This window comes from Capra hircus, chromosome 5, assembly GCF_001704415.2.
Source record: "Capra hircus breed San Clemente chromosome 5, ASM170441v1, whole genome shotgun sequence".
In the NCBI taxonomy this organism is placed as follows: Eukaryota; Metazoa; Chordata; class Mammalia; order Artiodactyla; family Bovidae; genus Capra; species Capra hircus.
Window position 1 is genome coordinate 63,090,515 of NC_030812.1, and position 26,102 is coordinate 63,116,616.

The 26,102-nt window shown below is 40.7% G+C and overlaps 1 protein-coding gene across 4 annotated transcripts in view; it reads left to right on the forward strand.

Annotated features, from left to right (window-relative positions):
* The window catches only part of NR1H4 (nuclear receptor subfamily 1 group H member 4), an 80,052-nt gene that overhangs the window by 23,993 nt on the left and 29,957 nt on the right, over positions 1 to 26,102 (forward strand). For 2 of the 4 annotated variants that reach the window (XM_018048151.1, XM_018048152.1), the window contains exon 4: positions 9,052 to 9,417. In XM_018048151.1, the coding sequence (XP_017903640.1) occupies positions 9,052 to 9,417 (366 nt within the window). Of the gene's footprint in view, positions 1 to 2,115; positions 3,571 to 9,051; positions 9,418 to 26,102 lie in introns of those variants that run through there. The other 2 variants (XM_005680502.3, XM_005680501.3) reach the window with 2 other exon arrangements.

The window sequence follows — 26,102 nt, forward strand, 5'->3', positions numbered from 1 at the left end:
AGAACCAGCCAGATGGTTTTGAAATACAATTAAAGGTCTTGAGATGCAATGTTGTATAATATTTCTGACATTTGATTTCAAATCTTTTTCCATCTCACTGAGTTTAACACAAGTCAATGTAGTTCTGACCTGGTGGGTGAATCAAAGCTGAAAGTTTCCAGAAGATGGAAAGATACCATTGTCTCAGACAAAATGGAGCTTTACTTTAGCCTTATTTAAATATTTTGTTACTACCTTTTATTACCTATATCTCTTTTACAGGTTGAAGCAGTCTCTAGGATTTTTATTAATTCACTGTGGCTTTGGTTCTTGCTCTCCCAGGATTCTCAGATCTGGTACTGTTGTTATAAGGTTAAGAAATGGGAGATGGAAAATAAATATCAGTAGAACCTTTCCCTATTACAAAATAAATTACTGCATCTTTCAGATAGGGTATGCATCGTTTGGAAGAGGTATGCAGTGAGGTACCGGCTAACCAGCTAGTTGGTGAATCCACTACCATCCAGGGCCTGGCTCTCAACCTTGCAGGCTAACAAACAGGTCTCAGGGACTCTCAGGATAACCAAACTGAGAAAGATTGACCATGAAATCAGGCTGCAAATTTATACATTTACAGTGGTTAAAAAAGAAAAATGTGATCATAACCACTGCCATTTCTTGAGCCCTTTCTACATGTCAGGCATCATGTGGAGTGTATTTTAGGTTGGTTAGTGGATTCTGCATTCAGCCCCATCTATGCCAGTCCCATATCACTGGCATGAGGTCATAGGCAGATTACTTAACTTTGTGCGAGTTACTTATCTCATTTAAAGAATTCTCAGAGGAATGCCTGGCACATTGTAAATACTCTATTTGCCATTAGTGTTTATTCCCATTACACTTTTATAGGGTAGATACCATTACTATTCCCCTTTTGATGATGAGAAAATAGAGATCTAAGGATGTTAAATAATCTGCTAAGATTCCATAGATAGTGAGTAGGCAACCAAAATATAGTCCAGACCAGGAAATCAGAATTGGATGAGTAAGGATTCAGGCTAAGAGAACGTTCCTGTTCACCTTCTCAGTGGAGAAGGTCTTTCCGGTGAGACTGTATCACTCAAATCTGTTGGTCAAGACTCTTCTCAAGGATAGTTCTCTGAAAATCATTGCTAGAGTTTGCTCTGGAACTTCCCTTTTTTATGGCATCATAGCTTATGCCTCCATTTGGCACAACTGGCATATCATTCACATTGCTCCCAAGTACCATCTGCAACAGTGCTATCCAGTAGAACTTTCTGTGGTGATAAAAAATATAGTAGGTTTATTTTGTCTAATGCAGTAACCACTAACCACCTGTGGCTACCGATCACTTAAAATGGGACTAGTGTAACTGAGAAATTAATTCTAATTTAATTTAATTTAAACCCCAGGAGTTGGTGACGGACAGGGAGGCCTGGCGTGCTGCAGTCCATGGGGTCACAAAGAGTCAGACACGACTGAGCAACTGAACTGAATTTAAATTTAAGTAGCCGTATATAGGCAGTGACTACTGTTTCAAACAGCACAGACCCTTAGGGGAAAAATGTATTTTGAGAATTGAAAACAGCTTTGCAAATGGTGATTCTTGGTTGAGAAATACAAACTGAAATACAACCAGGAACCATAACTCTTTCCTGGCAATGAGGGCAGGTGTGCTTTAGCTTTTCTACCACAAGGGTTAGAGCATTAGCTTCATCCCTTAATAGCTGGCTAACTTAAGACAAATCACATAACTTCACTGAATTGCCTTTCCAAGTCTGCAAAACAAGGTAAAAGATAGTGGGCATCAGAAATAATACCTTCCTCAAGACGTGCAAGTAAGAATCAGGTGAGATAATGTGTGTGTGTGTGTGTGTGTGTGTGTGTGTGTGTGTGTGTGCATGCTTAGTCACTCAGTCAGGTTGGACTCTTTGCAACCCCATAAACTGTAGCCCGCCAGTCACCTCTGTCAATGGGGATTCTCCAGGCAAGAATACTGGAGTGGGTTGCCATGCCCTCCTCCAGGGGATCTTCCCAACCCAGAGATCAAACCCAGGTCTCCCGCATTGCAGGCAGATTCTTTACCATCTAAGCCATCAGTGAAGCCCAATGCATAGAAAGCCACTTTGTAAACCTGTAAAGGTTGTAGAAATGGCTTAGCAGGGATTATTATGTTTATATAGATCATGTTTGCCTTTTAAAACTGCTTTCATATTTATTATGTCATTTTATCTTCACAACAGGTCCATAAGGGAAGTAGGGCAGGAATTATTATCTATGTTTTTGCCATCTGTTGATATGTCTGGTTGCATTATCCCTGAGCTGAACCCCAGAACTACTGAGTCCTACTCTAAAGCCCTCCCTTCCAAAAAATAACCTGTAATCACAAGCTTGGTATCCACAGGTTATGCCACAGAAATTATTCTTACTCAGGAAGCAAACCAACCTACAATGTGAGTCCAAGGCTGAATAATTAAAATATCAATATAATGATGATGGGTAGCCACCCAGTGTGCTAAGCATTTAATAAACATTATTTTATTGAGTCCTCATAACAACTCTCTGAGGTTGTGTGATTATCAGTCCCATTCTGCAGACGAGGAAATTAAGGCAGTAGTTTGTCTGTGATCCAGAAAGCTAGTGAATGCCAAGGAAGCCTGCAGGTATTAGTTTGCTAAGGCTGGTGTAATAAAATACCACATATTGGGTGACTTAAATGACAGATGTATTGTTGTACCAGTTTGGAGGCTAGAAGTTCAAAATCAAGCCTGAGTTGGCTCTTTCTGAAAGCTGAAATGGACAGATCTGTTTCTGGCCTCTTCTTAGCTTGTAGATGATGTTTCCCTGTGTCTTTTGCACCACCTTTTCTTTGAGCTTCTGTGTCTGAAATACAGATTTCCCATTTGCATAAGAACACCAGTCATACAGGATTAGGAACCAATCTAATGACCTCATTTTAACTTGGTTACCTCTGTAAAGACCCTATCTCCAAACTGTGTTGCATGCTGAGGAGCTGGGAGTTAGAACTTCCACATACTAACTGTGGGGAGGGGACACAGTTCTACCCATAACACTGCGTATAAGCCCGGATTAATTGGCCTCACACCGTTCAGTGTTATGCTTTCATGTTTCCTGACATTACAAAATTATACCATTCTGTACCCTTTTGAGAGGAACAAATGCCAAAACATAGAATATGGCTCTAGACCCTCAAATCTACTTTTAGAGCCACTGAACCAAAATCTATCCTCTGAAAATTCCTAAATTGGAATGTGCTCCCCCAAAATGTTTATCTAAGAGGCTGGTTTCCAGCTTACTAGGCAATTTGGCATTGAGGACTTTTCTCATAAACATTTACAAATATTCTGCTCAGTAATGAAGTTAATCAGTAAACCGTACAACCTCTGGCCTCTGTTACTCCTCACCTAGTCTCATTTTCAGTTGCTGTGAGTAAGCTAAGAATGGTAATGCAGTTTCAGGAGTTAGAAAATCCAGTTCAAATCAGTCCTTGTCACAGCCACACATCTTCAGGATTCGCCATGGAAGTGATGAGCATGAAGTCCGCTAAAGGTAAGAGAATGTTCACAGCTGCTTGTGGTGGAGCGTCTGGCAGTGGACTGAGGAAATGTGGGGGACTTTTGCTTGAGATTTCAGCAACAGATCTCCATCAAAGATGGCTCAGTCAGAACCAGAGGGCTGGGGTGAAAAGCTGGCTGGGGTGATTTTTGTAGGGCTCGAGGTAGGTGGGTATCTCATAGAGATTAAATCTAAGTGTGTTTTCCCTACAATTCTTCACTGGATATTGTGTCAAAGTAGCACAGTTCTTCCAATTTAAACACTAGGCAGCTAAAGTATTAATGCCCTCAGACACTTGAAAAAACATTTTAAAGTACATTGTTCAATGCAATGTTTTAAAATGGCGAGTCTTAGATCCTAGCAGGTCATGACATCTATTTTGTGACTTGTGACCAGCATTAAAAATTTAGAACTGAATAAGTACAGTAGAAATATCAGAGTGCAGTCAGGGGTAAGGATACATGTTATTTCATGGAAATTTTGTTTCAGATTATTTATACATATGTGTAAGTGTGTATAAGGATCATGATATAAGATTTATTTCAAACTGTGGGTTATGGTGAGAAAAATAAAAAGAGATCCAAAAAATTTATTGAAATAGTTTCACAACAGGTTTTTCCCAAAAGTCAATGGAAAATCAGATGAGTAAAGAGTTCAGCATTAAGCCCAGTATGTTTGTTTTCTCTGAACTAAAATACAGATTATAATCAAAATATAGATAGTATAAAGAATATTGTCTGTTTTCATATTTTTTCAAAATAGAAGCTTACCTTTCGAATTTCCAGCTAGAGAAACTCGTCATTTTTACAATAATTGTAATTTTGAACATATTTCTGATTGTAAACTTCGCAGCATGTTATTTTAGTTAAATGTTTTATTTTAAAATGACTGAGACTGTATTTAGTAATGGAAAGTAGATGGAAAGCTGGAGAAGCAAATTCCCCATCATTTCAATTTAATAAACATTTATTAAAGAGTTAAACTGTGTCAGGCACTCTTTAAGGTGCCACAAATGAAGGAAAAAAGGGAATATAATATATAGTAATTGCAAGGAGATCCAACCAGTCCATCCTAAAGGAGTTCAGTCCTTGGTTTTCATTGGAAGGACTGATGCTGAGGCTGAAACTCCAATACTTCGGCCACCTCATGTGAAGAGTTGACTCATTTGAAAAGACTCTGATATTGGGAGGGATTGGGGGCAGGAGGAGAAGGGGACGACAGAGGATGAGATGGCTGGATGACATCACTGACTGATGCACATGAGTTTGGGCGAACTCTGGGAGTTGGTGATGGACAGGAAGGCCTGGCGTGCTGTGATTCATGGGGTCGCAAAGAGTCAGACACGACTGAGCAACTGAACTGAACTGAATCTAATGTATTCCCCTGAAGTCCACAGACTAACCGCAACAATAGCAAAAATGTATTGAATGTTTATGCTTAGTCAGGGCAGTTTAGATTCTTTTTCTTAGGTTATCTTTAACCTTTCACCTAGGTACTATATTTTGTTTCAATTACTATATTGTCCTATCCTTTTTAAAATCAATTTTTATTGGCATATAGTTGTTTTACAATGCTGTATTCGTTTCTGCTGTATAGCAAAGTGAATCAGCTACACGTACACATATTTCTCTTTTTTTTTGGATTTCCTTCCCGTTTCAGTCATCACAGAGCTTTGAGTGGAGTTCACTGTGCTATACATAGGTTCTCACTAGTTGATCTATTTTATACATAGTAGTGTATTATATTACCCCAGCTTTATAAGAAAGGAACAGAAGCTTAAAGATGTTCAATGTGTTTCCCAAGTTCATACTTCCAGCATGTTGCAGGTAAACTGAATCCAGATTTGTCTGCATGGCCGGATGCTTGCGATGCGTATGTCCCACCACCCTAAATGATATAGCATGAAACACGAGCCTGTAAACCAACAGCAGCAATGGTACATGCTTCTGAGTGTGCAGTACCAGCGTGTGCAGAGGGGAAGAGAGATTAATTCTACCTGGGGAAACTGGATCAGGCATCACAGAGCAAGCGATGGGTTGACAAACTTGGTGGGAAGAGGCACCAACATCGCAAAGGCCTGGCACCAGGACTGGCAAACAATTTCACAAACCAAGTCGTATCATCTACTTGAGGAACCATGGGTTAGGGAATAAGAAAGGACAAGAAGGCAGTTTTTCCATTCATGAAACATTTCAACAAACATTCATAAAACATTTACCAGCGTCAGCATTGTGCCAGGGAGAAAAACTGGATATAATCTGAATCCTTTATTGGGCTCATCAGCAATTAACTACAGGTTCAAGAAAAAGCGCCATCCTCCTCACATGAACCTGATTCTCCCATCTGGGTACCCAGCGGTTCTAGTCACAAACTCCTTAGAGCTGTGCTGTTGGATATGGCATCATTAGCTACATGTGGTTATTTTAAATTTTAATTATTTAAAGTTATAGAAAATGAAAAATTCATTTCCTCATTATCACTAGCCATGTTGCAAATGTTCACTATTCCACATGGTTAGCCGCTAACACATTGAAAGCTATAGAGGGCTTCCATCTCAGAAATTTCCCTTTGGTCTAGTCCTTTAGAGAAACTATTAAATGCTACTAAATGACTCTCTACCCAGAAAATTTTTCTTCCTTTTGCAGGGGGTCTCAGACTATCCTGGAGTCCATTCAAGTGTTCCCATTTAAGAACTCTTCCCTAAACTCCCACAGAAAATTTCCTATTATAAAGAAATCCAAATTCTCCTATTTCTTGATAAACTGATTCTTAAGAAATCATTCATAAATTGTATTAAAGCAGAAATAAATTTACCTTTTCAGAAAGTACACTCTGAAGTTGACCTACCTTTGCCCTCTCCACATCTTATGCTCTGTCAGAAAATTCTGTATTCATTTACTTGGTTTTATCCCAGCCCTTGACATACCTTTACCCCTCCCCACCCCCAGCACACAAACAAGAGAAAGTCTGGGGCCTCTTTTCTGTCTTGTTCACTGTTTTATTCTCAGAACCTAGTTCTGTGTTTAGCAAATTGTAAGATATATATATATATACCTTATTTAAAAGATAGATAATATATCAAAACAGATTAATGTGTATTAATATTTACTAATTAACTATCAATTAACTGTCATTAGAATCAAGATTTTGCTGGGTTCTTTAGGAAACAAACATGCCTTTTTATGGTGTTTAACTTGTCAAAACTTTTTCTCAGAAACTGTATCTTATACTCAAAACTACCTTATGAGATAGGAAGGCTGGTTGTTAGTAGCCTCATTTTACAGAAGAAAACAGAAAATTGTCAGGCAGTTGTTTAAGATCTTATAGTCAGTTCATGGAAGCTCTTGTTCCACTCTTTTGGAGCATGGTGTTCATGCTGGATTTTTTTCTTTTAATTGTAAGTTGCCTGCATATTTATTGTCTCTACTCTGTGGGGATTTGGTGGGAACACTATGAAATACTAGAAGTGGATGTGCTTTTGGAATAAAGGTGTTATTTAATAATACTGTGTGTACTGATATCATAATCTCACCCTGTTTATTAATTTCATGTAATAGAATTGATGTCTTTGTGAAAGCTTTCTGTTTAATTTGAAATGATTCGAGAGATTGATATGATACTGATAACATGATTTGACTTGAGTTGGAACTCCATGGTCTCTTGATTTGTAAAAGATTTCTTGAAAGAATGCTCAGAGACCTTGGAATTTTAAAGAGAAAATGACTATACATTTCTTTATATTCTAGAGAATCAACATTCTGTCTTTAATTGATTATGTGACTTCAGGCAAGTTGCTTAACTTCACTGGACCTGTAGATGGAGAGAATCTGGGGCTGGGGGTGGAATGGGGAGTTGAGTAGGGGTAAGATGGGTTGGAGGATAAATCTAGGTGAAAGTAATGATTTTAATGCTTTTCACTATTTTCAGTTGTATTCACTCCAGGAATTTTAATCATATTTAGCTACTAAATGATCCAAATTTTGTATATGTTTTATCTTTTTTCTGTAATAATTCCATATTTTTATATTCTTCCATTTTGTGACCATAAGACAAAGCACCATTGCCAAAACTGTTTGACTGTCAGATATACTGACTCAGTGCTGATTTTATATAGATAAGTTGGGCATAAAAGAAACAAAATTGATTTCACACAGATACTGTATACTTTGTGTTCCATCAATCATTTCCTGGATCAATGCAGAAAGCTTTTTTGTTTCAACTAATATTTAACATACATATTTTCCACTTTGTCACTGTAGAAAGGCTGTTAATTGTAATGCCCATAAACTGTTGGTCATAAACTTATAGAAGTTTTTGATATAAAGAAGAACTATAATATCATGAAGCATGGAGTCTTCTCTTTACAGATAAGGGAGGCCTAGGCAGTGTAGGTAAGTACCATATAACTAGGTTCAGAACCAAGACTCCCAGAACCCAGGGTCAAGGAATACTTCTCAAGAGAAGCTATACTTAATGGGAAATTTAAAGATAAGTGGAGAATAGTGAGATGATGTTCTTGGAGGTGGGTAGCTGTGTGGAGGAAGGTTCCAGGCTCAGCAAGCAGCATGTGAGAGAGGTTTTGATTCTGGAAGGAGCAAGGCACATTCAAGGAATACGGAAGTCAGAACACTGGGAAATGGTTGGGAAAGAAAGAAACAGTAGGATCATGCATAGTCTTGCAGGCCTAGTTATAGGTTACCTGCAAATGGGGGCACTGAAGGGACTAGTAAACTCAAGTATAAAAGAAGGAAGAGGAAATCTTTACCATCATTCTTTAAAGCATCACACGTTTGAAGTCATCCCAGAGAATCCCAGGGATGGGGGAGCCTGCTGGGCTGCCGTCGTTGGGGTCGCACAGAGTCGGACATGACTGAAGTGACTTAGCAGCAGCAGCAGCAGCAGAGAGGAACAATTCAGCACATGGGCTTTGAAGTCAGACTCAAAGTTTAAATCTCAGCTACTTAGGTGTGTAGGAGTAAAGTTGCCTAACTACTCTCAACCTTGGAATACTCAATTATAAGTGAGGATAATACTATTATCCACTTCATAGGATTTCACGAGACGGAAATGACAAAAGACAGCATTTGTATGTTTACCTGTTATCTTTTTTACTATGAATTGTTGAATTTTTTCCAACTTTCCTTTTTGTTTTTCTTTTAAGCATCCTTGTATGTTTTCCTTTTTTTCCATGTTGAATATTTTCTTATTGATATGCAAAAGCTCTTTACATATTAGTGATATGAGTGTTTTGTCTGTCCTCTATGTTGCAAATATCTTTCTGAGCTTTTAATTTTGTCGTTTAATCTTTTAATAGTATTTTTACTGTAAAAAGCTAATTTTTATGTTAAAATTTTAATGTAAATATTTAAATATTTCAGTCTTTCCTTAGAGCCTGTACTCCTAACCGTATGCTAAACTGCCTCTTGTTTATAGAACGATGATATCAATTCCAGTTTTGTTGTCACTTTTTTTCAGGAGTACTAACAGAACAAGTGGCAGGTCCTCTGGGACAGAATCTAGAAGTGGAACCGTACTCACAATACAACAACGTTCAGTTTCCCCAGGTTCAACCACAGATTTCCCCTTCTTCCTATTATTCCAATGTGGGTTTCTATCCCCAGCAGCCTGAAGAGTGGTACTCTCCTGGAATATATGAACTCAGGCGAATGCCTGCTGAGACTCTCTATCAGGGAGAGACTGAGGCAGTGGAGATTCCCATAACAAAGAAGGCCCGACTGGGAGCATCAGCAGGAAGAATCAAAGGGGATGAGCTATGTGTTGTTTGTGGAGACAGAGCATCTGGATATCACTATAACGCCCTGACCTGTGAGGGATGCAAAGGTAAATGTCTTTTGGTTGGCAGTTTTCTCCTTATTAAGGTTTTTCTATATTTGTTGTTGAAATCCCTCAAACTGCATTCTTTTCTTTTCCCAAATAACTTCCCATTTCTCTTCTTCTGCTTCTCCCTCTTCTTATCTCCTCACCTTCATTGGGATGTCATAGGTTTCTAGGAAGATCTTATTAGAGTATTTAGCTTGGATATAACTAACATTTTCCCTATTCACAACCTCACATATAGTTAGAAGGAACTTATGATTGTGGGGTTTGTTCGTTTTTATTGTCTTTTTAAGAAAGAGACATTGCTGAACTCCTCTGTCTTAAAATTAAGATCAAGGAGAATAAGGATTTATTCAGTAAATATTTAAAAATACATTTTCATGTACTCTAATTGAGAAAGAGACAGAGGAAGGCAAACAGAAGGAAACAAAAAGGAATAGCTGATATTCAACAAATATTTCACTTAGCAGGGACATAGAAGTGCTGTAGGGGAATCAATAAAATTGCAATCCGTATAGGATGGATAAAATACAACATATGAAACATGAAAATGACTCAGTATGAATCCCTATGTGATCATTCCCCTAATGAGGGCACAAATTATAAGTCTGTAAAATTTCAGAGGAAGAACGTAGTGGACTGCTAGGTTCACCTATTTATTTTTTAATTTGTTCATTCAACAAGTATTTATGGTATGCTACCATGTTAGCGTCTAGGCCATTGAAAGCTGATTAAGAACTATCCCTTGAGGAGAATCTGTTGAATGGTAGGCCAGTTTAGTGTTTCCAGATGCCATTGATTGCCACAAAAATAAACAGAGGACCCAGCTACAGAAGAATGGTCGAGGACATTTCAAACTTTAGAAAGTTCAGATGATCAGCTTATCTAAAACTTGGTGTGACTTCATGAGATTTTTTTTCCCCCAAAGCAGTATTTATACCCCAAATTAAAAAATTAAGACAGGTCTATAAAGAAAATTTTAAAGATTCTTTTATGGCCTTCAAAATACTTTTATCCTTTTTGTGGAGAGTCAAGTCCATATGGATAAAAAGAACGTGTAAATTCTTTGAAGACATAGACTATGTCTTTTTCAGCTTTGACACACCTCATAGCATCTAACAGTGTCTGGTATGTAGAAAATGTGGAGTAAGTGGTTTTTTGGAGTGACACAATGAAAATCCGTGTTCATCACTTCCTGGGTAAGAAGGGACATAGCCTCAAATCTCCTGCTTCTAAAGCTGACTCCAGAGCCTTTATTACTGCTCTTTGAGCTATTTGTTCAAGCTAACATTGACTAACTTGGTGGCCAAAGGAAGAGAATCAAGTGCTCCATTTAGGCACTGAAATACTGGTATTATCCAAGCCAAGGGAGTAAAACCCTGAAGTCAATAACCTGGGCCAGATGGCCCCCTCACAGGTGAAGGCTGGCGTGAAATCTGGTTCTTCTCAGAATTCTCAGCTGTGGTGGAGTGAGTAGAGGAAGATCAGAGTGCTGTGGACAACCATAGGAAACAGCGACTCCAAAAGCAGATGGGATGAGATGCCCACAAAGGATACAGAAGAAAAGTCAGAGCTGGGAGGCTGGTAGGCAAATGCAGGGTCAGGAGACAAGGGTACAGAAGTCTGGTCTAAGGAGGACTGATTCTCAGGGCACTTCAGGGAGGAAGAGCTGGATCTGAACCTGGATACATTTGTAAGAGCAGAGAAAGGCAGAGCTTTTCCATTGATTTTGATATGAGACTTTGCCCCCATGATGACAGCAAAAGGACAAGAGTGCAAGACAGGAAATGAGACAGAGCCAGGCAAGGCCCATGTTCTATATCAGGCGTTGGTAATTTTTTTTTTTTCTATAAAGAGATGGATAGCAAATACTGTAGGCTTTGCACTGTAGTGATCTTTGTTGCAATTATACAACTCGGCAAACTCAGCCACGAAAGAGTGGCTTTACTTAGCCTACAAAAATAGGCAGGAGAATGAAAAACATGTAGTGGGCCGAATTTGGCTCATGGGCCTAGCTGTAATTTGCTGACCCCTGTTCTAGAGCAGTAACTCTTCTTGACCTTAATTGTAAAAGAGTTGAGTCCAGCATCAGAATTAACTGGGAGTTGTGCAGTGAGAGAGCCCAACACTCAGGGTATGCATGCAAGAAAAATATTTCTTCTTTTATGTAACTGGGTTTAATCCAATTTCAAGCCTTGGTGGACACCTCATTTCATTAACTCAGGATGATTCTACTGAATTTTTCTGAGATTTCCTCTGAATTCCAGAACTGCATAGCATTGTGGAGGGATTGGGCTTCCCAGGTGGTGCTAGTGGTAAAGAACCTGCCTGCCAACACAGGAGGGGTAAGAGACATGGGTTCATTCCCTGGGTCAGGCAACCCATTCCAGTGTTCTTTCCTGGAGAATCACATGGACAGAGGAGTCTGGCAGACTACAGTCCACAGGGTCGCATAGAGTCAGACACAACTGAAGCTACTTAGCATGCACGCATGCACATGGAGGGATTGGGTGCAGGGTTGGGACTCAGTCCAGCATCTGGGGAAGAATGTTCTTTCTGATCTTCAGTCATTAGTGGGAAAGGTCTCTGAGGCACTGTCCTAGTGTCCTGACCACACTCCTCCTTCCTGTCCAGCCCCACAGTGTCACCTGGAATGCCTGGTTCCCCAGGGAAACCACGTGGCCATATCATTCACTTCTGTACCTCAATAGGTGCAGGGAACCTCTGGCGCCTCCCCGTACCTTCCCCTGGAAAAAGCACAAGAATCCCTCTATTCTAGGATTCCCCAGTGATGTGGAGTTCCTATAAGCTTTCAGTAAGCCTAATCCCCAGGACTCGGCCTGAGAAACAGGAGATGGGAGGGACAGAGTTCAGGACCTTCTCAGATATTCAGTGTGCCGTTACTCTTTGATTATCTGCCTCTTCCAATTTGGGGAAATTTTATTAGTGTCTGGGATCTTGGGGCTTAGACTTTAGTGGCTGAAAAATCAATAATTGGCTCCTTCATGCTTTCTTGATGAAAAATCTGTCTGCAATTCAGGAGACCAGAGTTCGATTTCTGAGTCAGGAAGATCCCCTGAAGAAGGGATGGCTACCCACTCCAGTATTCCTGCCTAGAGGATTCCATAGACAGAGGAGTTATATAGTGGTGGGTTATATAGTCTATGAGGTTGCAAAGACTAGATACAAATAGTCAGACACAACTGAGCAACTAACACACTTGAGGGAACAAATGGAAACTGTTCTAGCTTAGTGAATGGGGAGAAGGTGCACAGAATAGGGTAGACTACAAGCCAAAGAACCAACACCTGCGGGCCTAACATCTTGGCCAACTTGGTGTCCCCACCCCACACCCCTTGGGTATCTGCATTTACCACAGGCAAAAGGAATCTCACTCCATAATGTTCCATCAAAGGGAGTGTAAGCTCTGGGATTTGGCAGGCATGCATTGAATCTGTACTTCTTGGCTGACTAAGCAAGTTACTTACCATATTAATTAGTCAGTGTTCAACAAAGTAAAGCAGAAACGGAATTTCAAGCAGAGAAAATCCATACAGGAGAAGTTGGAAGGGCACAGGAGCAGCGTCTGTGCTGTGTTCCAGGAAGATAATCTAAGTCACAGGCAGAACTGGAATGCTAGGGCAGTTGTTGTCCAAGAAGATGGGGAGTCAGGAAGCTAAAGAACTGTTAACTTCAGGAACACAGCAACATATGTGCCCTTTAGGGATCAGGGATCTGCCTTTCTGCGATCACTGGCTCCAGAGCCATGGCGTGGCTGCTAAATCTGTACATACAAAAGATGAAGGCCCTGTGGCAACTCTCTTAGTTGCCCTGGGAACCAGCAACTGGAAACCGAGATGCTGTCGTCGCAGAACTTTGTGATCCTGCTTGCCAGCGCAAACAGCAGAAGCACAGCTCTTGTTTCACTTCCACTTTTCAAATGTCTTACAAGAGGCTCTGTTTGGCAGAGGTTAAGTCACATCCACATTTAGCAGCAAGGGAGTCTGGGAAAGACTGTTCAACTATTCTGCCCTTACAGTAGAGGGTGCACGCATCCAGTTAGCCAGTCCTTAGCTGACAGAATATATAACTTCTTTGAACCTCCAGTCTGCAAACTAAGGATAATATCTATTTCACAGAGTTTGTGACGATTAAATTATATTTTTATATGCAAAGATCCTGGTAGCTCTCTTGCTTTAGGACGTCACTCAGATCAGTCATGCATATAATACTTTAAACACACACATACACACTCATATATACCCACGAGAAAATTTTTTAAAGCTTAAAAACAAAGGAAAGATTTTAAACTTTGTTAAACTTCCTGATTTCACTGGTCTCTATATCTGTTTCTGTTAGAAATATTTTAATTTTTCTTAAGGTTTTATTTGAATAAGCACTTATGGCATCAATAAGATAAATTCTGATTTTTTTTTAAATGTAATAATTGCAGAACACAAGCATAAGGCTGAGTGCCAGTGACTGTCATTTGCTTGGTGCTAGATTAAATCAAAACCTGTCCCTCCCCTTCAGTTATCAGTGGAGCATATGGAAATATGCTAAGGTCTGGATGAATTTTGATTCAAACCTCAAGCCTCAGCTAACAAAACTGATCTGCATCTGACTGGATATTTCAAATGGCTGCATTCACAAATAGGTCAATGTCACTCACAACCCATCTCCATGCCAGGAAAGTCTAGCCTATCAGTGAGAAAATAGTAGAACTTTTAAAAGGCATTTTATGAGTAAATGAGAGGCTTTTCATCCATTTGAACTTGTTTTTATATAAGGTAGTGAAACCACATTAGACTTAGTTCTGAAGTTTAAGAGAAGATTCCAGAATTATTGAAACAATTGTGGTATATTGGGCAAATATAGTGTTTCCAATTTTGTTCATGGTTCAGAGTTGAGATACCCTGACTGACTTACAGGGCTTTCCTGGTGGCTCAGACAGTAAAGAGTCTGACTGCAGTGTCGGGGACCAGGGTTCGATCCCTGGGTCGGGAAGATCCCCTGGAGAAGGAAATGGCAATCCACTCCAGTGTTCTTGCCTGGAAAATCCCATGGGTGGAGGAGCATAGCAGGCAACAGTCCATGGGGTTGCAAACTTATAAGCTTACTGAAATCCTATTTGATTTTGAGTTCTGATTTTATAAAATGCAATAAGGATCTCAAAGAACTCTATAGGTCAAATTATCTTAGCGTGTGATTCAAGGGGTGGGGTTTAAAGAATTTCACTGCATGGTATGCCTTTTGTAATAAGTGTTACAAAATCTTGGGAAGAGTAGGACTCGGAAGGCAGATAACCTGGATTCCAACCAGCTGATTCTCTTCCAAGTTACTTAATGTCTCTGGGCTTCAGAGTCCTTACCTGTAAAATGAGGATAATAATAAAGATGAGGAGGAGGAGGGTGAGATGATGATGAAGGTAATGTGAGGATGAGAGACAGATAAATAACATATATTGAGTGATGATTTTGTGTAGGCTTTATCTAGAGACTTTATACTGGGCTTCCCTGGTGGCTCAGAGGTTAAAGCATCTGCCTCTATTATGGGAGACCTGGGTTCGATCCCTGGGTCAGGAAGATCCCCTGTAGAAGGAAATGGCAACCCACTCCAGTATTCTTGCCTGGAGAATCCCATGGACGGAGGAGCCTGGTGGGCTACAGTCCATGGGGTCACAAAGAGTGGACATGACTGAGCGACTTAACTTAACTTTTACATATACTAACACTTTTCATTTTCAAGAAAGCCCTTTGACATAGATTTAAATAAGGTAATGTATATAAAGCAGTTAACATAGTATAAATGTCTATCCTCTATTACTATTGTTATCACCAGATTGCCATGAAGAGTAATATGAAACATTGATTTTGAAACATCTAGCTTTGTACCTTGCCTGGAAAATCCCATGAGCGGAGGAGCCTGGTAGGCTGCAGTCCATGGGGTCGCTAAGAGTCGGACATGACTAAGCGACTTCACTTTCACTTTTTACTTTCATGCATTGGAGAAGGGAATGGCAACCCACTCCAGTGTTCTTGCCTGGAGAATCCCAGGGATGGGGGAGCCTGATGGGTTGCGGTCTATGGGGTCGCACAGAGTCAGACACGACTGAAGTGACTTAGCTGCAGCAGCAGCAGCAGCAGCAGCTTTGTACCTGGCACATTTGAGTGTTCAAAAGCAAGCGCTATTGTTGTTTTATTGACGAGTTCCCGCTGTTACTCTTGCCTTCATCCAGCCTCCCTAATTTGGATCATTTGTTGTTGTTCAGTCGCTAAGTTGTGTTCGAATCTTCGCAAGCCCATGGACTGCAGCACACCAGGCTTCCCTGGCTTTCACTGTCTCCCAAAGTTTGCTCAGATTCCTGTCCACTGAGTTGGTGATGCTATCTAACTATCTCATCGTCTGTTGCCCTCTTCTCCTTTTGCCTTCAATCTTTCCTAGCATCAGGGTCTTTTTCAGTGAGTCGGCTCTTCACGCCAGGTGGCCAAAGTATTGGAGCTTCTGCTTCAGCATCAGTCCTTCCAGTGAATACTCAGGATTAATTTCCTTTAGGATTGACTGGCTTGATCTCCCTGCAGTCCAGGGGACTCTCAAGAGTCTTCTCCAGCATCACAATTCAAAGGCATCAATTCTTCAGCACTCAGCCTTCCTTATGGTCCAACTCTCACATCTGCATATGACTGCTAGAAAAACCACAGCTTTGACTAGATGGACTTTTATCGGCAAAATGATGTCTTTGCTTTGATTTTTAATATGCTGTCTAGATTTGTCATAGCTTCCTTCCAAGAAGCAAGCGTCTTTTAATTTTGAGGCTGCAGTCACTGTCTGCAGTGATTTCGGAGCCCAAGAAATAGAATCTGTCACTGCTTCCACTTTTTCCCCATCAGTTTGCCATGAAGTGATGGGACCAGGTGCCATGACCTTAGTTCTCTCTTCCCATTAGTTAACTAATTAAGCCTCTAGCTGCTGGGAATTTGAATTAATTCAGTTTTATTCAGTAAATATTATTAAATACCAGCTATATTCCAGCATTATTCTAAGCATAGGAAATGCAATGGTGAACAAAACAAACGAACTTATTGCACTCAGTGTCACCATTTAAAGCAAAGTAGGAAAACCGTTCACACAGCTGAGCTAAAATAAATAAAAGGGAGAAATCAGGAAAACAAACAAAAAGGTTAAAATTACAAAAGTAATAAAATAGTATCTAAAAGAACATGCAGAAAAATGAAATGGTAGAAGGGTGATTTCCAATGGATAAAAATTGATATTTTAAATAAATATAGAGCAGTGATATAAGAGAAACTGAAGACAATAAAAATTAGATTTAAACAAGAAAAAAGTTTCAATATATAAGCAATATGTAAATATGAAAGTAGTGACTAAAAGGAACAGTGTAAGCCTCCAACTCCTGGGAATTTGCCTGCCTGGGAGTTTAAATGGCTGTTAAAGACCTGCTAGGCAAACTCCTGCAGAGTGACATTATACTTACCCTCATTCTCCCAGAGATACCCAGTAGGGGTGAGGGTGTCAGTGATTTTTGCTTTCAGTTCCTTCAGGCACTGAGACATTTGTGCAAAGAAATGAGCACACGTTTTTCAGAAGTCAAATGGTAGAAAAGCCCCTGCCCAACCATTTCCACCTCAACTCCTGCTTCCCAGAGGCAAACACTGATAACCACTTGTGGTTTCGTTTTTGTGTGTGTGTGTTTTGCATTTTGTGTTTTGGTTATTTGGATAGTCTCTATTTCCACAGAGCTATCTTCCCTCCTTACAAACACAGAATTAGAGATGTAGAGAAGGCACATATAATTTTTAAGATAATATTTCTTTTTATGCTCTTAATATCCATGGGATTAGCAGTAATGGCCCTCTTTTTTTTTTTCTGATAGTAGTAATTAATGTCTTCTCTCTATCTTGATTTACTCAAGAGAGAGGAAGCACAAAACTGTATCAAACACTGATGGTGGTTCAGTCAAGATGAGCACTGAGAACTGAATCAAGTGGAGGATCCTTTTCAGCTGTGGTGGGGTAAAGTCTGATGGGCATGGGTTTAAGAGAAAAGGGAGATCAAGTAGAGACAGCCACTGTGGACTACTCGTTAAAGAAGTCTTGTCATAAAGAGGAGCAGAGAAGCAGGGCAATGAATGGAAGGATGGGGGCTAAGGGAGGCTTTTATTTTAGGGTGGGTTTGGTTTAGAAGAGGACTGATCCATCTTTAGAAAAAGGAAGGAAGGCAGATTATGTCGTACAAATACAGACAGGTTGGTACACGTGGAAATTCTCTTCTGAAAGGTTCAATTTTGTCAGTCAAATAAGAAGCTCAGTCATTAGCTGAGAGTCAGAAGTATGGACATGGTGTTGAGAGATTGAAAAGGAAAGGTTGTAACAAAGTCTAGGAGAGGAGAGGATGCTGACTAGGGACATGACAGGATTGCCTGCAGGATGGAGGACCCCACTCCAGATGTGTCGTCAGGAATAAATAAAGCTATTAAAATGTTGTGTGTTTCTTCCTGGCACATTGAAGCTACATAAAACTATTAGGATGGCCCTCTTTTTTTCTGATAATAATAATTTATGTTCTCTGTCTCTCTTCATTGACTCAGGAGAGAGGAAGCACTTAATTGTGCAAAGACAATTCCCAAATGACTAGAAACAAGAGTAATCTCATTGAGTAGACAAGGAGATTCCTTGCCCACCTCTCAAAGGATGCTCTTTGTGTTTCTGTGGGCTGCTTTTCCCTGTCAGGAGGGAGGACAAGATTTGCTGTTAGATGGAATGTTCCGGTCCTTGTCATCTGGGCATAAGGATTCCTTGTTCCTCCTTGCCCTCCCTCAGTGACCTGTATTCGATGCTTGAAACTGCATGCAAGTACTACTGCTATCCCTGGCTTAGCATAGGGGCTGGCAAACTTTTTCTGTATGTAAAGGGGCAGAAAGTTAGTATTTTAGGCTTTGCAGGTATTAAGGTCTCTGTCACAACTCTTGGCTCTGTCATTGTAGTGCAGAAGTAGATATGTAAATGAATGATTATGGTTTTGTTCCAATAAAACTTTATTTATGGATGCTGACATTTAAATGTCATGTACTTTTTCATACTACAAATATTCTTCTTTTGCTTTCTTTCAACCATTAAAATGTGTAAAAATCATTCTCAGGTTGTGGGCCATACAGAAATAGGAAGCTAAACTGATCCTTTAAGCTGTAGTTAGCCAACCCCTGGCTTAACCCAGTGCTCCTCATCAATGCTTCAGGGTCCTCTCTGCGTCTACCTGTATCTGAACTTGGAACTTCCCCATTGCTACTACTCCTGAGCTCTTCTGCCCCATGGTCATGTTTCTTCATAAATTTACTCTGACTTCTGTCTTTCTGAGGTTCATCAACATTTCTGATGCACTAATGAAGTTGTATTCAAATATTTTTATAAACTATGATGTTTTATTGAATTTTTCTCTTATTTCATGGCATTTTCCCCCAGAGGGAGTATAGAAGTATGATGAATGCCCTTCGACTTCTTAGCTGTCTGCAGATTCGTCTACTTTGGAGTGACATTAGGCAACTTCCAAAGATAATTCAAAGTCAGATCTTTTAAAACTTATCTAAGGTAAAAAGATTATTACAAATTGTAGTGGACTTCCCTGGTGGTTAAGAATCTGCCTGCCAGTGCTGGGGACATGAGTTTGATCCCTGGTCCAGGAAGATTCCACATGCAGCTGGGCAACTAAGCCCATGCGCCACAACTACTGAGCTCATGTATGGCAGTTACTGAAAGCCCACGTGCTCTGGAGCCCATACTCTGCAACAGGAGAAGCCATGGCAAGGAGAAGTCTGTACACCACGACTATAGCCCCTGCTTGCAGCAATGAGGACCCAGTGAGCCAATAAATAGATTTATTAATTAATTAAAAAGAGAAATGGTAGTGATAAAAGTAAGTGTTGAAAAACCACGTCGACATATTTCTGTGGCTCCCTAAGAGATAAGGGGGAGGGGGACTTAAAAAAACGTTGTTGTTTAGTCACTAAGTCGTGTCTGACTCTCTTGCCACCCCATGGACTCCTCTTGCCCCACCAGGCTCCTCTGTCCATGGGATTTCCCACGCAAGAATACTAGAGTGGGTTGCCATTCCCTTCTCCAGGGGATCTTCCCAGCCCAGGGATTGAACCACGCCTCCTGCACTGGCAGGCGGATTTTCCACCACTGAGCCACCAGAGAAGGCGTTAGCATTAACTAACTAGTTAAGACTAATTTTCATCAACTGTAATTCAAGAGTTTGAGAGTTTGCTTTTTCAAAAACAGTGACCTAAAACAGTCACCTGCTAGGTGATCAGGAGTCTGTTGTTGAGTTCTAAAATTTTCAGCAAGCAACTCAAAGAGAAGACCTGAGATCCTGAAGTCTAAGAAATTATGCGATGGAAACCAAGTTTACCTGGGTTAGTATTGGCAGCAATTCTTTCTAGGTTGTACTCCGTTGCAGCTGTGGAAAAGACAGCTGAGATGGGAGAGGGAGAATAGGATGTTTCTGAAGAAGTTTTGGTTTTTGGTTTTAAATATCTATTTATTTATTTAGCTCTGCTGGGTCTTAGCTGCAGGATCTTTAGTTGTGGTGTGTGAACTCTTAGTTGCAGCATGTGGGAGTTAGCTTCCTGACCAAGGATCAAATCCAGGTCTCCTGCATTCGGAGTGGGGAGTATTAGCCACTGGACCACCAGGGAAATGTCCACGAAAAAGTTTGGGAAATAGGGATGAAACTGTGGAGCATTTCACAGGAATTAGGGATGTGGGGACATTAATGTCAAAAGATAATTTTTAGGAATGCAGTCTTACCAGAAGGAAAGCATGATATAGTGGTAATGTGCATAGAGATTGGAACTGAGCCTCAGTCAGTTCAGTTCGGTCACTCAGTCACGTCCAACTCTTTGCAGCCCCATGAATCACAGCCTGCCAGGCCTCCCTGTCCATCACCAACTCCCGGAGTTCACTCAAACTCATGTCGATAGAGTCGGTGATGCCATCTAGCCATCTCATCCTCTGTCGTCCCCTTCTCCTCCTGCCCCCAATCCCTCCCAGCATCAGGGTCCTTTCCAATGAGTCAGCTCTTCACATGAGGTGGCCAAAGTACTGGAGTTTCAGCTTCAACATCAGTCCTTCCAATGAACACCCAGGGCTGATCTTTAGGATGTTCTGGTTGGATCTCCTTGCAGTCCAAGGGACTCTCAAGAGTCTTCTCCAACACCGCAGTTTAAAAGCATCAATTCTTTGGTGCTCAGCTTTCTTCACAGTCCAACTCTCACATCCATACATGACCACAGGAAAAATCATAGCCTTGACTAGATGGACATTTGTTGGCAAAGTCATGTCTCTGCTTTTGAATATGCTATCTAGGTTGGTCATAACTTTTCTTCCAAGGAGTAAGCGTTTTTTAATTTCCTGGCTACAGTCACCATCTGCAGTGATTTTGGAGCCCAAAAAATAAAGTCTGATTCTGTTTCCACTGTTTCCCCATCTATTTGCCATGAAGTGATGGGACCAGATGCCATGATCTTCGTTTTCTGAGTGTTGAGCTTTAAGCCAACTTTTTCACTCTCCTCTTTCACTTTCATCAAGAGGCTTTTTAGTTCCTCTTCACTTTCAGCCATAAGGGTGGTGTCATCTGCATATCTGAGGTGATTGATATTTCTCCCGGCAATCTTGATTCCAGCTTGTGTTTCTTCCAGCCCAGCGTTTCTTATGATGTACTGTGCATAGAAGTTAAATAAGCAGGGTGACAATATACAGCCTTAACGTACTCCTTTTCCTATTTGGAACCAGTCTGTTGTTCCATGTCCAGGTCTAACTGTTGCTTCCTGACCTGCATACAGGTTTCTCAAGAGGCAGGTCAGGTGGTCTGTTGTTCCTATCTCTTTCAGAATTTTCCACAGTTTATTGTGATCCATGCAGTCAAAGGCTTTGGCACAGTCAATAAAGCAGAAATAGATATTGTTGTGGAACTCTCTTCCTGTTTCCATGATCCAGCAGATGTTGGCAATTTGATCTCTGGTTCCTCTGCCTTTTCTAAAACCAGCTTGAACATCTGGAAGTTCGTGGTTCACATATTGCTGAAGCCTGGCTTGGAGAATCTTGAGCATTACTTTACTAGCGTATGAGATGAGTGCAATTGTGTGGTAGTTTGAGCATTCCTTGGCATTGCCTTTCTTTGGGACTGGAATGAAAACTGATGTTTTCCAGTCCTGTGGCCACTGCTGAGTTTTCCAAATTTGCTGGCATATTGAGCGCAGCACTTTCATGGCATCATCTTTCAGGATTTGAAATAGCTCCACTGGAATTCCATCACCTCCACCAGCTTTGTTCATAGTGATGTTTTCTAAGGCCCACTTGACTTCACATTCCAGGATGTCTGGCTCTAGATGAGTGATCACACCATCGTGATTATCTGGGTCGTGAGGCTCTTTTTTGTACAGGTCTCCTGTGTATTCTTGCCACCTCTTCTTACTATCTTCTGCTTCTGTTAGGTCCATACCATTTCTGTCCTTTATCGAGCCTATCTTTGCATGAAATGAGCCTATCAGGGTTCAAATCTGAGCTCTACTATTTACTATCTTTGGGACCTTGAGCAAATTACTTAATTTCTGTGTAACTCAGTCCCCTTATCTGTAAGAGGGAGATAAGAATAAGTCTACCTCATAGGATTGTTATGAATGTTGAGTGAAACACCATATGCAAAATGTTGTAAAGTGTCTGATACAAAATAAGTCATGTATAAGTGAGTGTTAGTCTTTCAGTCATGTCTGACTCTTTGCAACCCCATGGTCTGTTCATAGAATTCTCCAGGCAAGAATATTGCAGTGGTTTGCCATTCCCTCCTCCAGTGGATCTTCCCAACCCAGGAATCAAACCTGGCTCTCCTGCATTGCAGGCAGATTCTTTACTGTCTGAACTACTAGGGAAGCCCTTATAAAGTGGGTGGTAGAGTCCTTTTTATGCTACAGTCCGCTGAGGCAAAAATGTTGACTCTATTTAGGCCATGTTAGAAGTTAGATAACTAATTGCTTAGTCCTATGTGTTTGTTGCTGTTTAAAAAGCCATGTGTTTGTTGCTGTTTAAAAATCCCCTACGATTATAAGTTGAAGTGACAAATAGATTCAAGGGATTAGATCTTATAGACAGAGTGCCTGAAGAACTATGGATGGAGGTTTGAGACACTGAACAGGAGGTAGTGATCAAGACCATCCCCAAGAAAAAGAAATGCAAAAAGGCAAAATGGTTGTCTGAGGAGGCCTTACAAATAGCTGAGAAAAGAAGAGAAGCGAAAGGCAAAGGAGAAAAGGAAAGATATACCCATTTGAATGCAGAGCTCAAAAGAATATCAAGGAGAGATAAGAAAGCCTTCCTCATTGATCAGTGCAAAGAAATAGAGGAAAACAATAGAATGGGAAAGACTAGAGATCTCTTCAAGAAAAATAGAGATGCCAAGGGAACATTTTATGCAAAGATGGGCACAATAAAGGACAGAAATTGTATGGACTTAACAGAAGCAGAAGATAGTAAGAAGAGGTGCCAACAATACACAGAAGAACTATACAAAAAAGATCTTCATGACCCAGATAACCATAATGGTGTGATCACTCACCTAGAGCCAGACATCCTGGAATGAGAAGTCAAGTCTTCCTAGGTCAAGGGCCTTAGGAAGCATCACTATGAACAAAGCTAGTGGAGGTGATGGAATTCCAGTTGAGCAATTTCAAATCCTAAAAGATGATGCTGTGAAAGTGCTGCACTCAGTATGCAAATTTGGAAAACTCAGCAGTGCTCACAGGGCAAGAAAAGGTCAGTTTTCATTCCAATCCCAAAGAAAGGCAATGCCATAGAATGTTCAAAATTCCACACAATTGCACTTAATTCACACGCTAGCAAAGTAATGCTCAAAATTCTCCAAGCCAGGATTCAATAGTACGTGAACTATGAACTTCCCCCAGATGTTCAAGCTATATTTAGAGAAGGCAGAGGAACCAGAGATCAAATTGCCAACATCCGTTGGATCATCAAAAAAGCAATAGAGTTCCAGAAAATCATCTACTTCTGCTTTATTGACTATGCCAAAGCCTTAGACTGTGTGGATCACAAAAACTGTGGAAAATTCTGAGAGATGGGAATACCAGACCACCTGATCTGCCTTCTGAGAAATCTGTATGCAGGACAAGAAGCAACAGAACTGGACATGGAACAACAGACTGGTTGCAAATTGGGAAAGGAGTATGTCAAGGCATATTGTCACCCTGCATATTTAACTTATATGCAGAGTACATCATGTGAAATGCTGGGCTGGATGAAGCACAAGCTGGAATCAGGATTGCCAGGAGAAATATCAGTAATCTCAGATATGCAGATGACACCACCCTTATGGCAGAAATAGAATAACTAAAGAGCCTCTTGATGAAAGTGAAAGAGGAGAGTGAAAAATTGGGCTTAAAACTCAACATTCAGAAAACTAAGATCATGGCATCCAGTCCTATCACTTCATGACAAATAAATTTGGGAACAGTGGAAACAGTGAGAGACTTTAGTTTTTTGGGCTCCAAAATCACTGCAGATGGTGAATACAGCCATGAAATTATAAGACACTTGCTCCTTAGAAGAAAAGCTATGACCAACCTAGACAGCATACTGAAAAGTAGAGACATTGCTTTGCCAACAAAGGTCCATCTAGTCAAAGCTGTGTTTTCTCCAGTAGTCATGTATGGATGTGAGAGTTGGACTGTAAGGAAAGCTGAGTGCCAAAGAATTGATGCTTTTGAGCTGTGGTGTTGGCGAAGACTCTTGAGAGTCCCTTGGACTGCAAGGAGATCCAACCAATCAATCCTAAAAATCATCTCTGAATATTCATTGGAAAGACTGATGTTGAAGCTGAAACTCCAATACTTTGGCCACCTGATGCCAAGAACTGACTCACTGGGAAAGCTCCTGATGCTGGGAAAGATTAAAGGCGGGAGGAGAAGGGGATGACAGAGGATGAGATGGTTGGATGGCATCACCGACTCAAGGGACATGAGTTTGATTAAGCTCCAGGATTTAGTGATGGACAGGGAATCCTTGTGTGCTGCAGTCCATGGGGTTGCAAAGAGTTGGACTTGACTGAACTGAACTGAAAAAGCCAGGGGAGGACTTACCTGGTGGTCTAGTGGTTAAGAATCCTTGCTTCTACTGCAGCAGGCTTGAGTTTGAGCTGTGTTCAAGGAACAAAGATTCTGCATGCCTTGGGCCTTGGTCAAAAACAAGGAAAAAAAAGCCTTAAAGGTTTAAACATCAACCAACATTTATTGATTTCAAATTAATGGGTGGCCTACTGTCAGTCCCTGGAGTCCAGTATGTGCATGTGTGTTTGTATAGGCATGCATGTATGTATGAGTTGGGAGTATATGGGTTCTGTCTGTATGTGAAAATGAAAATACTGATTGCTCAGTGTGTCTGACTCTTTGCAACCCCATGGACTGTAGCCCGCCAGGCTCCTCTGTCCATGGAATTCTCCAGGCAAGAATATTTGAGTGGGTTGCCATTCCCTTCTCCAAGGGATCTTCCCAACCAGGGATCGAGCCCAGATCTCCTGCATTGCAGACAGATGCCCAGGGAAGCCCCAAACAAAAAAGCAGGATGTCCAGTGTTCTGCATAACTGAGGGGTCCATTTTACCATAGCTATTCACCTGCCCCCCGCCCCCTGCCCCAGAACCCTCCTAGTGCAACATACTCCTCAGATGGCAATGCCAGCCCTGTCTACCAGGGAGCCTCTGTTCCTCAGAGAATATTTCTTTCTATTCATTTTCAAATGACTTTTTTGATATGGGCATTGTTGAATATGCACTAAATAGAGGCAGAGGTTTATGTATGGATGGATTTGCATAAGTATAAATACTGTATAGGTAGCCTTATGTAAGTGATGTAATGATAGTATTGTGTTGCCACCTCAGTGAAAGCTAACTAATTCAGCTATTGAGATGATAATGATTTCCTTCTCAGTATTAATGCAGTATTAACAGAATAATAAAAAAAAAAAACCTCCAGAATTGTCCTTTGACTCATCTTGGAATAAGGAATTTTATTTCTGTTAATTATTGAACTATCAGTATTGATCATGATGTTAGAGGGAATCATCCTTGGGAGAGGCTGAGAATAAGTGGAAATATTAACTCAGGTAGGCTAAAGTGGTCACTGAGTTCAATCATTTGGTACCAGGAAAAAAAATTCTTTTTTTGTCTATAGTTTCTTCTGAAATGCATGATCTGGTATTTGCACTCCCAATATCAACAGACTTTTTTTAGACTTCATGTGGTTAGATCTGACATTTAGGAAAATGGTAGTATCTTTCCTACTGAGAGTTACACTAGCTGACAAATTTACAAGCAAGTTTATGACTTTTTTTTTTCTTCAGCCTGTTTTCATATTGAGTTAGTTATCCAGGCCTGAATGTCCTTGTTTCCTCCTCCCTATTTTCCCTACCTCTTAGTCAGGCATCCATCCCCCTCTGGCCATAACAGCCTCTTGTCTCCAGTCTCCCTGTCCCACCTTGATCTTGCTCCAAGGCATCTTCCCAACATATAGATTAGGTTAGACCCTGCCCTGCCAAAACCCTTTAAAGGTATTTCAGCTTCTTTGCTTGGAGCTCAAGTTCATTTAACCATATTCTGTCCTACCAC